General features: G+C 39.8%; 2 protein-coding genes across 2 annotated transcripts in view; one reads left to right on the forward strand and one right to left on the reverse strand.

Moving 5' to 3' along the window:
* The window catches only part of LOC108007883 (chaoptin), a 381,371-nt gene that overhangs the window by 133,473 nt on the left and 231,838 nt on the right, over positions 1-16,060 (reverse strand). The gene's annotated exons all lie outside the window — the stretch shown is intronic.
* LOC108007885 (uncharacterized) lies at positions 3,141-5,685 on the forward strand. The gene has a single exon (XM_017071654.4). The coding sequence runs from the start codon at positions 3,268-3,270 to the stop codon at positions 5,377-5,379; it is 2,112 nt and encodes a 703-aa protein (XP_016927143.2). The 5' UTR covers positions 3,141-3,267; the 3' UTR covers positions 5,380-5,685.

Consider the following 16,060-nt stretch of genomic DNA (forward strand, 5'->3'; position numbering starts at 1 on the left):
TAAAAAATTTTAACTGAAATGTATTGGTCTCGTAAATACCTGTCGATTGATCCAAAAAAAAATTTGCCACGCCCACTCTAACGCCCATAACGCTTAAATCTGTATACCGCCGGTAGGTGGCGCATTTTAATCTCGCTTTGCTGCTTGCATATCTCTATTTAGCTGAGTAACGGGTATCTGATAGTCGAGGTACTCGATTATAGCGTTCTTCCTTGTTTTTGTTTGTTTTAAGTTTGCCGAGTCGTAGCTCACAATATACTCAATGTATTCCACTTCATTTCTTCGTCTAAATCAAAGGGTAACTAAAACATATATCATCTAAGTTGGTTAGGCTCAGCTCTAAATATAACTTAAAGCTCGGATACCAAAAAAATTTCTTTAATAAATCTTTAAAAAAACATATCAAAAAAAAAAATTTTTACTTCGGTTGATTAATGCAGATAGCTTAGATGCTAAAAAAATTTTACTTTTCTACTAACATTTTTTTTTATGTATTTGTTTTTGCTTTTTTTACTATTTAATAGATAAGCCACTATTAACATAGTTACATTCACGTGATGTGTGTGTATTGCAATAGTAAAAAGTTTATTAACTATCAAAAATAGTTATCCTAGTCTTCCACACAAAAGATTGCAATAATAATTTTTCAGATTTTATCCAATGTATTGTTCAGAATTCCCACATGGGTCTAGCGCCTCGTACACCTAGACGCCCAAGTAATACTCTGAAAAGTAAAGACTTAACCTGAAATATATATTATCTAAAGTCTTTAACATACTTCCAAACTTTTTTTTATAGTAACCCTTTGGTTTACGAATTACGTAATAGTAACTATTTGATGGGTTATATTGACAATTCGATGGTTGGGGAGCGCTTTACTTTTACAACTCTACCAGGAACTACCATCATCCTCCTTTCTAATGTTGTTTTGTAAACTAGTGTTATTGGTCTTGAAAACTAGATTATTTTGACTTGTTTATTTTAGTGGCATCAATAAGTTATTGCGGTGTACCTTCATATGAGTAGCAACTGCAAAATGGCAGATGGAAAACTCGTTCGTATCACAGAGCAGTATAAAAAACTTCGCAGATAATGGACACCGGGGAATTCGGTGTCCGCAATTCACAAAAAAAGTGCGCTTTCGAACAAAGAGAGAAGTACTACGCGTTAAATACGCTTTAAAGGCGTGAATTACATTATGAACATGGTAAATTACTTTAGATTAAAACAAATCAACTATATTTTTGTACCTACTTAACTTACTTCTTGCTCTCCTGCTCATAGAGTTTTTTATTTATAACTTTGTTAGCAAAATATTAAGCAAGAAAAATTCAAAGCAAATGAACTGGCAAAGCTAAATTAGTAATACTGATATAGAATAAAAAGTTAAAACCATATAATTTTGAAGATAATAAAAAAGGGCTTAAAACATATAAGAAGATAACTTAAATATATAACTCTTGCCCTTTGATAGAGTATAACCCCGGGGAGGAGGAAGTATGCCTGACCACTTATGTGTGGGTCAGTGCATCTGTGTGTTGGTATCTGAAAATCCGTGTGTGTTTGTTTGGAGGTTTTGCAGCTTTTTGGTACGTTTTTCATGCGTTTTTCGTGCGACTTTCGTCTGGTGCATTATAACTGCCGAAACGCCAGCAGTTTCCACACTTTTCCACCCACAAAGCCTCATAATATTTCATAGCTGTTGCAGATTGTTGACATTTTGGCTGCTTTGCACCTTCGGGCTGTGCCCCTTTTTTTAATTTTTTTTAATCGAGAGTTACTGTAGTTGTTTCGATTATGCGGCAAAAGGGGCGGTTTTAGAGGAGCGGGGTGTTTCACAAAGCAGCCGCGTATGCAAACAAACGCAGCCAGAAGCGCCGGGAATATGTTGACACAGGGGTGGGATTTTTGTGGGCTGACTGGGGTAGTGGGATCCCGGAGCTGGGGCATCCACAGTCGCGTGCAAACAGGATAAAACGTGCATCTGCCGCAGTGTCCATCATCATCATCTCCATCATCGCAAGAGCGTCCTCGTCATCAGGATGTTGCAACGGACATGTCCGTTGTTTTGATGTGAGTTTTGGCTTAGTCGGAAATTAGGCGGGGCGTAAAGGTTTTCCGGATAACCTACTGAAGAACTACTTTAGTGGTAGATATCCTGGCCACTGAATTATATTTATAAACTGTGCCAAGGGAGTATATAGTTTACCTTAGATCGGGATTTAATCAGGATCTCAGCGAAAGAGCTTTTCTTATTTAAGTTACCCTACCCGTCTCTGGTGAACGATTTCAGTCAGAAGTTTGCGACCCCATAAAGTATATTCTTGATCAGCATCACTAGGCGAGTCGATCAAGCCATGTTCGTCTGTCCGTCCTTTTAGCAATTTTTTTTGCGAATTAGTCTCCCAGTTTTAAAGCTATCGCGATTAAACCTTAACTTATATTGCAGGTAGTATATAAGTCGGAACGAGTCGAAACGGACAACATTGTTATATTCAATCATAGGTAATCAAAAAAATAATCGGTGTTTATTGACATATTAACTTCTACTCGCAGGAATATAATTCTTTTGATATTTACAAAGAAATCGGACGATTATATCATATAGCTGCATTAAGAACGATCGGATAATTTATAGGAAAATATAGGAAAATAACTATAGCTTAGTTATTTGTGATCATATTCTCTTCTTCTCCGGTATATGGAATTGGTTTAGTATTTCAGAATCACTATTTTTGTAATAAAAATCGGAGTGCAGGATTATAAAACTGCCAAAAGAAGGATCGAAAAATTAATGCCATAATAATACAAGAACCGTTATATTGAGTTTTCGGTAACAACCACACAACCAAGTTGTCTTCCTTACTTGTAACCTTTTGTGTGGAAGATTTATGTTAGGATAACTATTTTTGATAGTTAATCAACTATAACCATAGCTGACTTTAGTTGGAAAAGATTACTGTGACCCCCCTAGTAAAACATAATACTTAACGCCAACGTTTGCAATTAAATCACGAATCCAGATGAAACAGGTTTGCTATTGTTCGTTGTAATAATAACTTATTACTATAGTAAGCTATGTACCATCGGAAAGGTTTCACGGTGGTGTTTATAAACTGAACCCAGTAGTCCAACAGAGATCCATCGAAACAGATCACTTCTGTTTCTGTTCCTTTTCACACACCCACACGAAAGTCCGACTTCAAACTTCAGATTCGCGATTTAGGATTGCAGGCGAGACAAAGGAGGGAACCTGAACCTGTCCCCATGAGCGCCGCCGTCTGCGTGGTCGTCACGGTGCCCACCGAAGCGGAGGAGCTGAGGATTAACCCAAAGCCATTGGCCAGCACCCAATGTTGCTCCAGTTGCGGTGGCTGCATGAGGGGCAAGGACTCGGAAGTGTCCAGCTGCGAGGTGTGCGAGCGCTGTTGGCGATTGGGTCAAATAGCCGGGAGCAATGGTTGTGAGGCCGTGCCGCCTGCGATCCACACAGCCCCTGCTCCAAGGTACCTCAGCAGGGCTCTGCAGCTCCCTGACCTTAGGGAGGATGCCTCCCTGGAGCAGCTGCTAAGGGCCATAGCGGAGGAACTGCGACTGGAGGACGTCTTCTGGTCGCACGACGTCACGGGAAAGCAGCTCCAGGCCCGGTTTGACCTCCTGCAGGATGAACGCTATGAAAGACTGCTGTGCACCCTGCAGGACTGGGGCGTTGGGGAAAGACCTGGCACACATGTTTCCGCCCTCACCTGCCTGGAAACCCGGGCTAAGCCCAGCCCCCAGAACCCTAGCCAAGGCCATGGCGATTTCGTGGATCAGGGTCGGGAGCAAAGCCAGGGCTGGCAGAGCTTTATGGACTCGGTGAGGTGTAGACTGAACGTTAACCAGGTAGTGCGACAGGTGCGTCGGGATGCCACATTGACCTTTGACTTCGTAGTGCTGTTGATGGCAGCCGCCCTGCTCTCCTGCGTCGGTCTCGTCGAGAATAGCTTCCTGTTCCTCTCCAGCTCCATGCTGATCTCCCCGCTAATGGGTCCCATTATTGCGGCCATATTTGGTTCGGTGATTGGCGACCGGGAGCTACGGTGGTTGGGCCTGAAGAACGAACTCGTGGGCATAGCCGTGTCCGTTGCCATAGGATTCTTTTTCGGGGCCATAGTCTGTGGCTTCGGCCATTTCTTCGCCATTTCCACGGGTCTTACGGAGGAGATCGTCTCCCGATGTGACACACACTCCCTGGCCATCGGAGTTTGCACTGCCCTGGCTTCGGGGGCGGCAGGAGCCATTGCGGTTTTGGGAGGCAATACGGGGTCCCTAGTGGGCGTGGCCATCTCGGCTTCCCTACTGCCGCCTGCTGTGAACGCCGGACTGCTCTGGGCCCTGGCCATTGGATCCCATTTACTGCCAGCCGATCACGAGCTCCTGGCAAGTCTGATGAAGCACAGGTCGTACTCCCCGCAACTTTCCGTGGAACTGTTGATTTACGCAACTGTCAGCATGGCCTTGACTCTCATAAATATAATGTGCGTCTGGCTAATGGGCGTGGTGGTCCTAAGGATTAAGGAGGTGGCTCCGGCAGTTCAACGGCATCAGCAGTTTTGGCGCCACGACGTACGCACTGCCCGCGAGGTGGGGCTCCTAGATCCTGCGCTGCAGAGCGCAATAGATCGCCTGGACGAGTCGCAACTGGATGTTGAGGCTCCGCACTACCAGCGAACTTGGTCGCCGGGAATGGATTGCCACGCCGTCTTGCACCCTGGAACTGGGGGCTCTGACATGGCCCTGGCAAGCCTCAAGGATCAGCCGGATAACTATCACACGGTGCACGGATTCCATGAGTTCTGCATCACACTGCACCGACTAAGGTCGGAGCCCAAGGGAGCCCAGCCGCCGAGTGTGATGGAGCTGTTTGCCCGGCCGGAGCCGAGTTCCGCCCAGACCACCACGAACACCGGGGGCAGCCGTTTCAGCAGCTGTCGAAGTCTTCCGGACATCAGCAGCCATTCCCGACTCTGTCCCCACGGACTATCCAGTGGCATCAGTATCCAAAGTCTGTGTTTTAGTCCCAACAGGGACGGAAGTTCTGGACCCATGGCACCTACGGCATCGAGTGCGGGAAGGGACGCCGGGAAGCGGAATGTCCACTGGCAGGAGGAGCAACGGGAAAGGGCTCTGGGCAGAATCACAGAGAGGGACCTCATCCTGAGAAAAGAGATCCTAAGCAGTAGGGAAAGCAGTCCACTTAAAAGAACAGGTCAGGTTCTAATACCCCTGCCCAGCCTACAGCCCACGGTCCCGGCTGATCGACCCCTACAGCTGCTTCCCTACGGCAGGCCAAAGGTCGCGACCCACGAGGAGGAGCAGAACGAGTTCCAGGCTTAGCTCACTAAGCCACCCCCTAAATTCGACCACCATCAGCCACCAACCCCCATCAAAAGTAGCGCAAACATCCAGGGTGAAGGCTCGGGCTTCGTGTCCAGCTTTGATTACTTTCCAATCCGGCGGCAATGTAATTGTTTGCCAACCACTCCAAGCCGCGAGCACTAGCGGTTGTATAAAATGAAAAAGTATATAAGTACATTTACTCGTATAAGCTACATAAAGAACTAGTAAAAATTAAGATAAGATAAAAATTAATAAAAAGCAAATGACCGAGAGAAAAACAAAAAATGGAAATTCGGTCAAACTTTCATAGCTCGAACTTTCTTACTCGAAGTTTCTTCAATAGTCGGATTACATTGGCACATTTTCTGGCAATATAAATGTGCCTGATTCTATTGGCTCATTTCCGAACAACCAAGAAAAAAAGTATTTGGTAACCGGTAAAGCGACTGAGTCCGGGACCAATATTTGATGTCCATAGACATTTATTTCAAAGACTAGCATTTTAAAAAACTAATTTGATTTATTTCCAACTCATTATGTTCACAAGAGAGTGCGCTTTTGTCGAGTGCCTATAGGCTATCATCACCTGCTACTCAGCTAACCAACATCAAAATAAATATACCCTCGAATAGAGGTGAAGATGCTTATACTTTAAACTACCTTACATTTTACACTTTAATCTACTGGCTACTGGCTACTTTTCTCTATCTTTTGACGATGTAATTGCCAGATACGGGCGTAAGGTCATTATTAACTAACATGTCACTTTTTAACTAATGGTCCGATCCTAAAAGTTTTCGGCAAGCGGAATAATATAAAATTTATTAAAAAATGGAATATTTGAAAATTTTGGGTGGTTGGTGGGCGTTTGAGTGTGTGTGGTCTTTTGTTGATCTCAATCGATATGTATTTATGAAACTGATATATATCAGAGCCACAGTTTTTGGGGGGCTTGTGGGCGTGGCATATTCGCTTAACAAACCTTTGCTGCGTACAAAGATAAGGAATCTAAATTTGAAATTTGAACCGTGTAGGTCTTATAGTTTCCGAGATCACAGCGTTCACACAGACAGACGGGCATTACTAGATCGACTCGACTAGTGATCCTGATCAAGAAAATATATACTTTTTGAGGTCGGAGACGCTTACTTCTACCTGTTACATACTTTTCCCTGCATACAATATACCCTTTTACTCTACAAGTAACAAGTATGAAGATCATAAAAAAATACTTTAAGAAAATGTTTCGATTCCTATAAAATTAAAAATTAAAGCACACATTTTTTCAAATCTAGCGCTTGGTAATAATTTAAACTTTGATTTTCCTAAATTGAGTAAATTGCACTCCTACTTTTAGAATATGTATAATTAGTTTATATGGCTTAAAATTTTTTAGTTGAAGGCTGAGGCCTAAGGTTCTTGAAAACTTAATTTTGTATTGTTATTATTTCACTCCTCTGATTTCAAATTCAAGCGTTTCCTCAGATTGATTGTTTTATCGTTTGTTACCTTTTGTAACCCATTGCAAGTGCTATTATCCTGGCCGTGTATCCATTCATTGGAACGCCCATTAGAAGGCGGCGAAATTTAAGTGTTGCGCTTTTATTGCGACCAGCTGGTTTGTTTTCTTACCCTCTCCTTCGATATGCATTCTAGAACAGAAAGGGCCTGGAACAAGTGCAAAACGGATACCGCCACGTGTGATTGCCCTGATGTGCCCCTGCTGTTGTTGTATTTTCTCTAATGTTTATTTGCCATTTCAGCGCCTGCTGTTTGCTATGCCACCTATCCTTGATCCTTTTCCGCCAGGCTCTTTGCTGCGCTCACATCCTGCTCTCCAGTTTGCCGTTTGTCCTGTTTAGCCAGGACAGGTGCGACATTTGGCATGTCCACGCAATTAGCGCCCTTGTCCAACCCGCTTTCGGCAGTCCATATTCCATGCCCTACAACCAAATCTCTTGCCCACACCCACTCGTCCTTGCGGCCCTCTATTAACTCGTTTTTACCGACCAGGCCACTAACGAGGCCACATTTGTCCGGTCATCGAGAAGCGGACGAGACCAAACCAAACCAAAAGTACACCTAAAAAATTTTTGTACTGACTTGGGATTTTAAATTATGCATTTAAAATATTTTTCTTTCGGCTATTTAAAACAAATCAAGGATTTTTGTCTAATTTTGCATAATGATAAAATTTATACAATTTTTCGTAAAGCTTTTATATACTAAAAAGAATATATAGCCTACACTTTAGAAAAACGACAATACAATTTATTTTTTTAAATATAGCATTACTTTTTTAAGTCGAGGACATTTTTAGAAAATGGTTACCATGAACTAAAATTTGACTAAAAACCAGAAACGATGTTTTCTCAAAAATAAGAAAACTAAAGCAATTAAAAATTTACTGGCATCACCTTTTCTAAGAATAAATACGGGTAGTGGGTAATGAAACTAGCCCGAAGAAAGTAAGTATACATTTATTTTTTTAAATATACATTTTTGCTAAAAAAAATAAGTATTGGTTTTTGCATGCTCTGGAGTACCGAAATATTAAGTTCCAGAACTTCTCAACGGTCAGGTTGCTGTGTCCGTAGCAAAGATGGTTGAGCCCTTGGTTAGACATCGAAGCGGCGCAGGTTCGAATCCCAATGCCACCCCGCTTCTTTTTTTTTATTGATGCTTATACCCGTAACTCGTAGAATAAATGGTTATACTACACAGAACAAATAAAATACCAAAACTGGTCATCAATCGGGTATTTATGAGTCTCAATTTTGATCTCTTATGTTGGCCATATTATATTGATATTTTCGAACATATCAAATTGACATTTCGAACATATCAATATTAATCAGTTTTGTTTTTACTTTTTTGCATCTTGTAAACAAATAAATATTGAAAACCCATAAGATCGCTATTAATATTTCTTTTTTATATATTTTGGATCAATTATAAAACTAATTCCAGGACTTAGCAATAAATGACCGATCACGCTGTACTCGGATGCCTCCTGTAGCTTTGCATCAGCACCAGGAAGTCCTTTTTCTGTCCTCGATAGAAGTTTCCCAACGAAGTGGTGGACGCCAACTTGCCCAGTTCGGCATCATGGCCAGCCATTTGACTTTGTGTAGTGCCTTGTGTGTAGTCAGCACGGAAAAGCACGGTACAGTGTCCAATAAATAAATATATTAGAACTCGACAAACATCAAGTAAGTACAATTAAACAAGAGATACTTACCATTTGCAAAAATAAACCACATATGAAAATGTTTCACTTTTGTATAAAAACTTTTCGTCGAATGTTAGAGTGACCGCGGCAATTCAGTCAAAAAATATTTTAAACACCATACTAAATACAATAAATACACAAAAAATATATGATACAAAATCATATCAATTAGAAATGTTGATATAAATCCGTATCATATTGATATCAATCAATATCAAAGGTCAAGCTATCGTCATTTCGATTTTAAGGGTAGTACTCAGATCGGCTATTACCCACAGCACACATCTGCTTAAAAATCGTTGCAACTTTAAGCGGATTCCTGTAGAGAATCGCTTAAGCGAACAGCTGATCGGCATAAGCAAACTGTATCTGAAAAGGAGAAAACGTGCAAATTTAGTTGCTCCGAAAAAAATGGTAAACAACACAATGATAAAGACGATTTGAACTCTAGCATGTGGAATGTTGTCAGCGCCAAATGATTATTTTATTGCTCTTAGCAAATTAAACAAGGTTGAGATTTCCATTCATGCAAGCGTTGGGAAATTTTCACAAGTTAGAACCGTTTGGACCCTTTAAGGTATATATAACACCATCCACGCATACGGTGTTTTGACAATACATACAATAAGAAACAATTTTGGGAGGTCGATGCTTCTATAATTAGTTTTTTCTTTACATAAATAATGTACGTTTTGATGCAAAAGGTGCCAGGTCATAAGCTGGAGGTTGGTCACTTCCTTACAAAAGCGCATAGCAAATGTATTTCCAAGATGAGATCAATTGCTGAGTTCCGATGGAAGTTGGAAGGCTCCTTGGGCCTGCACCACCGACGACTTCCCTATGACGTCGTCATTGCAGTTCAAATGCAGTTTCTTCTCAAAACATCCCGAAACGCCAAGCACAAAAATTACCTAAACTTGTAAAAAGCACTGAAAAAAACACTGGAATACTGAATCGATTTGTGCGATCCTATTTTCCGCTGCAGCGAGTTGTAGCGACTTTTCCCATCTCTTTCCTACACATGTATTTCTTATGGAGGAAAAAGTCGCTGAAGCGGAATTTGGGACTAAGCATACAGATTCTAGAGATTATTTTATAAAATTGCCACGCCCACTCTGACGCCAACAAACCGCCCAAAACTAGAATAAAAATATTAACAGAAGTATATTTGTCAATACCTATTGATTGACTTTAGAAAATTTTCCACGCCCACACTTGCGAACATAAGCGCCCATAACGGTAAGATCTGTATGACGCCCTTCAATTTTGAAATAAGTAGCTTTGCTGCTATCTCCATCTGCTTTACTTTTCCCTTAGCTGATACCCTGATAGTCGAAGCACTTGACTATAGCTTTCTTCCTTGTTTTCTACTCGGACGAGTATATCATATAACTGCCGTAGGAACGATCGGAACACCAATACTTTAGAACATATAATTTTTTTAAGTACTCGATTTTGTATACCCGTCACTTGTAGGGGAAAAGGGTATATTGTTTTCGTTTTAAATGGCTATTTTAATTTATTTCGATATCTTAACCGCGTGCCAACAACTTTTTTAATAACCTGAATAACGTCATCAAAACCTAATTTCAACGACTTGTAAAGACAAGTTCTTGTTCAAGTGCATATTCCTCGTGTAATTTTGTCAAGCAAAAACACTTCTTAACGAGGCACAAATCTAATGACGATCGCACCTTCAACAAACAAAAGTTCTGATATCAACTTTTGTGACGAATATGTTTTATACGACCTACAAAATGAACACACATTCTAAATTTTGCTCATTTGAATCGCTTTATCAAAAGCGATCTGCTAAACACAGGCATATTGAATAGCAGCGTGCCGAATGAAACAAATATTGGAATATAGTAGTATAGGAGTATATTGGAATAGTGTAACTAAATGAAAAAGACTAAACACAAAGAAATGTCATAATAAAACTTGTATTTAAAGTTTTTTTTGTTAACTTAATTTACATTTAATACTTAAAATTAGATACTCTTCTTTAAAAATATAAAACTTTCTATAGTTGTGTCTGTTGAAAGAATAAACATCTTTGCTGAAATAGGGATTTATGAATCCCCCGTCTATTATTCTATATGTTTGATCATTGTCGTTCGAGTAATCCGTCCCCTAGAACTTTTTTTGTCTGATGTATTGTCAAGACTTAATCTCTCTTTGGCATTCTGTGCACAATTCATTATTTAGCATAATTATTAAAAATTGTATTATCACTCCCGACATGCTTTTACGGTCGCTTCTGTCACTAGCCAAACAAAAGTGGCCAAAGCCCACCAGACAAGCCAAAGTCTACCAGGCCAGAAACAGTAAAGAGAATCTGCTGAGAAGGGGTGGCAACTTGGGGTTAAAGTCGAGAGTCTCAGGCAGCTGAACAAGGCAAATCGTTTAATATTAATGGGGCTAGGAGCAGGGCCAAACTTTGATCCTGTTGTGTACGGCACTCCGATGTGCTACGCTGCCCCACCGGAATCGGACGACGAGGCTATTTTTCTTCCTAAGGGCCGATTTCTCGTCTGCATGTTAAACTAAAAGTAGGTTTTAAACACTACTTGTCTTAAATTTATAAATTTATAAATCGGCCCTAAGAAAAATTTTAATCCTTCCTTCTATCTATAAATAATTTGTGAAGTTTTAAGGTTATGCTTCTCTTTATAAAATATTTCTAACATTTGTATAATGCTATTGATAATATTACAAATAATAAGTTTCTTATAAACTTTTTTAAAGAAAATTTTGTCAACATTCATTTCGAATCATGTATTTTTCTTGAGTGCACTTAATCCGCTTGCCTTGTGGCAGTTTTAGTGCCTTAAATAGTTGCACCTTCGGCCACTCCAAGCCAAAAGAAATCCAGCGCAGTGGGCAAGTGGGGTAGACTGGAGTACAGTCAAGGAGAGTGGCTGACAGTGGAGTGGACTGGATTGTTGTGCTATTTTCTGGGTTTATTTTTCGTTTTTTCTTGTATTTTAGACTCTGCTGGCGGACTATGGAGCACATGCTTAGTGCCTATTGTTTATGGACCCTTGAAACTGCAGAATCTGCAGCGGGCGCCACAAGAAGCCATCGCCACAGCATGGTCAATTGATTCCTGGGCTCTTTGTCGTGCGTCCATTGTCAGGCATCCTTTATTCGGATCCCTCACCAAAGCAACAGCAATCAAACAGCCGGATTGCGTCGTACTCGGTCCGGCAATAAGGTGTTGTGCAGCTTCCTTCTGGTCGAGTTAATATGAGAACTCCTTTCTTAATTTTAGTCGGATTATTATGCTTTGTTGTAACCTAATTTTTGAGTAAGCTAGTAAACAATTGTAATACGATCTTAAAGTGGTTTGTGATTAACTTTTAACGGTAACTGTCTAACTGTAACTAAATTGACAGATATGCTTTTGTAACATAGCAGGGGTGCGCATAAGAAACTCGGCCCTATTAAGTGCTCTGCGATTTCTGTGGCACTCCAGTCTAACTGGTCTCCAATTATAAGCAGGGACTGTACGAGTAAGTAAAAACATACTGGAAAGATATTTGTTTAAGCCGATGCCAACTATCATCCGCCATCGTTAGAATTACAATAAGGAATCTTTGCATGGGATCGCATTGCGTAAATATCTATTACTTACAGTGGTTGTTTGTGGGCGTCCGCTTATGCTGATTGCTGCTTAAGAAACCCTACAATCTGTATGCCTACACAAACTACAGTCTTGATTTAAGAACGATTTCACGCTTGACATTTTCAATCCGTTCGTACTGGAAACGTCCTAAATTGATCACAATTTCGTCATCTCTAATCATTAATATTATTTGCAGTTCTTATATCTCTTAAAAACCAATTTAAATATACGTATGTATTTTGATTTAAAAATTATTCGTCCTTAAATCATGCCTGCAACTTTCTTACTTTATTAATAAATAGTACTTGTTTTTGCTACAAATATGATTCGATTTAAGAATAATTCATAACATATTATAGATCGAAAGTTTCTTAAAACGTACTGAAATAGAGTATTAAAGATCTTTTAAAAAAAAAAAATTTAACTTATTTTTTTTTATATAGAGGTCCAACTCTACCAGGAACTGTCAGCTAAGAAACTTTAAAACAAAAACACTTGTAATATAATTCCCAGTCATTTCTTTTCGCTTGTTACATGGCGTACAGCGCCACCGGCGGATGGTAGCGGTACTAATAACAATGCAAGGCGCTTACCACTTATTAACTTAGTAACTCATAACAATTTAAATATTATTGCGATTTCTATGATTTTTGGATTGTTGATAGGTATTGATCAATAAAATCAATTTCAATCTGAAACAAAATCTTCAAAATGTGGCACTCCGCTCAAACAAACTTGTCCCTTTATTCAGTGTTTTTTACGGGTTTGAGTGACTTTTGTACATGGAGTTTTGGGATTTTGTTAAGATGAAAATGCTTCTTAACTGCAATGGCGCCGTTTATTATTGTTGGTGCAGGGCCAAGGAGCCTCCCAACGGCTCGGAACCCAACAATTGATCTCATATAGAAAATAAATATTGCTATGCTTTTTTTGTAAGGAAATAACCAACCTGCAGCTTACCAAAACGTACCTTATTTATCTTAAGGAAAGCCATTTAAAGGAGTATCCACCTCCCAAAATTGTTGCTTAAAAAATGGATATAATCTAAGAAACGTATGCGAGGGAGGTGTTACAAATACTTAAAGGATTTCAACGGCTCAAAGCTGTGAAAACTATCGTCGCGTCACTGTTGGTCCACAATAGTCCCTATTCAATTTTTACTACGCTTGCCAAAATGGTAGTGGCATCCTTAATCAATTTGTTAGTAGTAAATAATTATTTGGCGCTGAAAATATTCTTCATGCTAAAGCCTAGTACTCAGATCGGCAAGGAGTTTCACTAGTCGAAAAATCGTATTCTTTGTAGTGTGACCGAAGTTTTCAAAGATCACCCGCAATGCATGTGGCATGGTCTTACTGTCAAGCAGCTGGGCTTGTTGCCAAACGGAAAACAAATCAAGTGGAGCAATTTAAAAAAGAAGAGTCTGCTGGTGCATAAAGAAATTAAAATAAAAATAAATTAAATGTTCAACGAATGTTTTTATTTATGTAAATTAGAAGTTTAAGGCTCCCTTCTCGTCCCACGGATGCTTCGCTATCTTTCCCGCGCCATCTGCAGTCCAGCTCCGGATCCCAATAGGCTGGCCAATAATAGCTGGTGATGGCTCCTCCAGCTGTCCCTTAGCGGGCGACCATATTTTCTCCTCCCTACAGAAGCCGGCGCGTCCTGCATCTCCTCTCAAGCTGTCAAGTAGCTGGTGGAGGTGGAGTCCTCAGTGGAGAGCTCGTCGGAGATCGAACGATGTCCCATGTTCCTTCCCTGTGGGATTCTTTCGTGGATCTCCTCCAGCGCTTCGACTGTTCTGCAGATTTGGCCCGTTGTAGTATTGCTTCCTGTCGGTCAAGTCCCACAACAATGGGCAACAGCTTGGATTATACGCCTTTTTTAATCTGTACTAACCTCCTTAAGCCGTTTTTGGGGTTTTTATTCCATTTTTAATTTTTAAATTCCCCACCGGTTCTGCACGAACACCACCGAAGATTAAATGTCTTATTCTTTGGCCCGCGGTTAACGGCGTTCATCGAAAATTCACTCACGAAATCTGGTATTTTTTCTGGTATTTCCTTAGCTTTTCTGAGTACCGCGCTGAAAAACAGACCCGACGAAAACCTTTAGCCGCCTGTTTGCCTCTCGCTCACTCCTATGGTTAGCTCGTGGTTTTCGTCGATGTGAGTACTAGGCTTAACGTTTAAAATGTATTTAGATTTGCGTTGCTTTCAATTTATTCGGAGCAACTGAATTTGCATGTCCTGCCCCTTCGGACACGGTTTGCTTATGCCGTTCTCAGCCGTTCGCTTCAGCGATTCTCTATGTGAACAAGAATCCGTTCAAAATTAAAACAGTGTGCAGACGCTATAAGAGGTACCTCACAGTAGAGTTGGTAAAGCGATCGATCCTATCGATGTTATTTCATTTTGAAAACATCGATGGTGAGCCCAAAAATTTCGATAGATTGTTTATTTTTTAGAAATCAATTTTAAAGAATAAATGCTACATTTATTTTTATTTTTCTTTTTGTAATTTATCTTTTATTTTCTACGATTTTCGCTAGTATCGATCATGGCCACTACCAGTTGCCAATACCGATGTTTTTTCAAGCTTGCATTACTGAGTTCCTCAATCGCGTTTGACTTCTTTTTTATACCGATCTCCTTCAAATTAGGATGATTTTACAGAAAAATTTTACGTTTTTTTATTTACGTGCGTATACTCAGGTAAAAACACCGTGCTAAAATCAAGTAAAAACAGCCTTGATTTGAGAACGATTTTATGCTTACCATATAAGAACGTTCGTGCTAAAAAAGTTCTCACGTTGAGCACAATTTGGATTTAAAGCCTAGTACTCACATCGACGAAAACCGCGAGCTAACCATAGGAGTGAGCGAGAGACAGCGCGGTACTCAGATGAGCTTAGGAAATACCAGAAAAAATACCAGATTTAGTGAGTGAATTTCGATGAACGCCGTTAGCCGCGGCCCAAAGAATAAAAAATGTAATCTTTGTCGGTGTTTTTAGTACAAGTATGACTAGAATTTTTCATACTTGATTTTAGACCGAAAGGTTCTGATACCTAGTATTTTCGGTCTTGCAAATTCGTGCTTAAAAGATGCAAAACTTGGTTTTTTTATGAGTGTACACTGTACAAATCATGGCCTCAAATTTTTCGAAGTCAACGGGACTAACATTTAACAAAATTACCAATATTTTATAATATTATTACTTGAGTTGATTATGTTCCATACAATCTATCTAGCTAATCTTCGCGTTATTGAAGAATTCCAGAAAAAGAGGTTAATTCCCTTCTTAGGAATCCGCGGTTATCCATTTTGTAATAACCGCGGATTCTTGTAATCTACTTAATCTAAAGACAGTAAAGTGTAGCCTCTTACTCTTAAGAATCCGCAGTTGTGAATTTTGTAACAACGGCGAAGTGTTAAGAGGAAGAGCCTTATCGTTATTTTTGTAAAATGTTTTTCACAAACATATAAACTTGTTTGGTTAGGCTTGAAGGATTTCCCTTACTTATTTTAAAATTAATATTATCTGCACGTATGTATGCAGCTAGCTCTACCTGGTTCCAAAATCAGTTTTATATTGAAAGAACAAATAATGAAACATAATGAATATTTTGTATTTTTGTTCTAGAACTCAAAAATGTCATTTATTGTTTAGGAATATCATATATTTGAGGAATATTATAAAAATCACATGTTTGAAAACCATGATGAAAATGGATCGACTGACCAAAGATAATCACTATGGTACTTTCCTTTCTGCGTGTGTCGATCCTAAGTGATTTTTTGATTTAAAAAACAGGT

This window comes from Drosophila suzukii, chromosome X (genome assembly GCF_043229965.1).
Source record: "Drosophila suzukii chromosome X, CBGP_Dsuzu_IsoJpt1.0, whole genome shotgun sequence".
Lineage (NCBI taxonomy): Eukaryota > Metazoa > Arthropoda > Insecta > Diptera > Drosophilidae > Drosophila > Drosophila suzukii.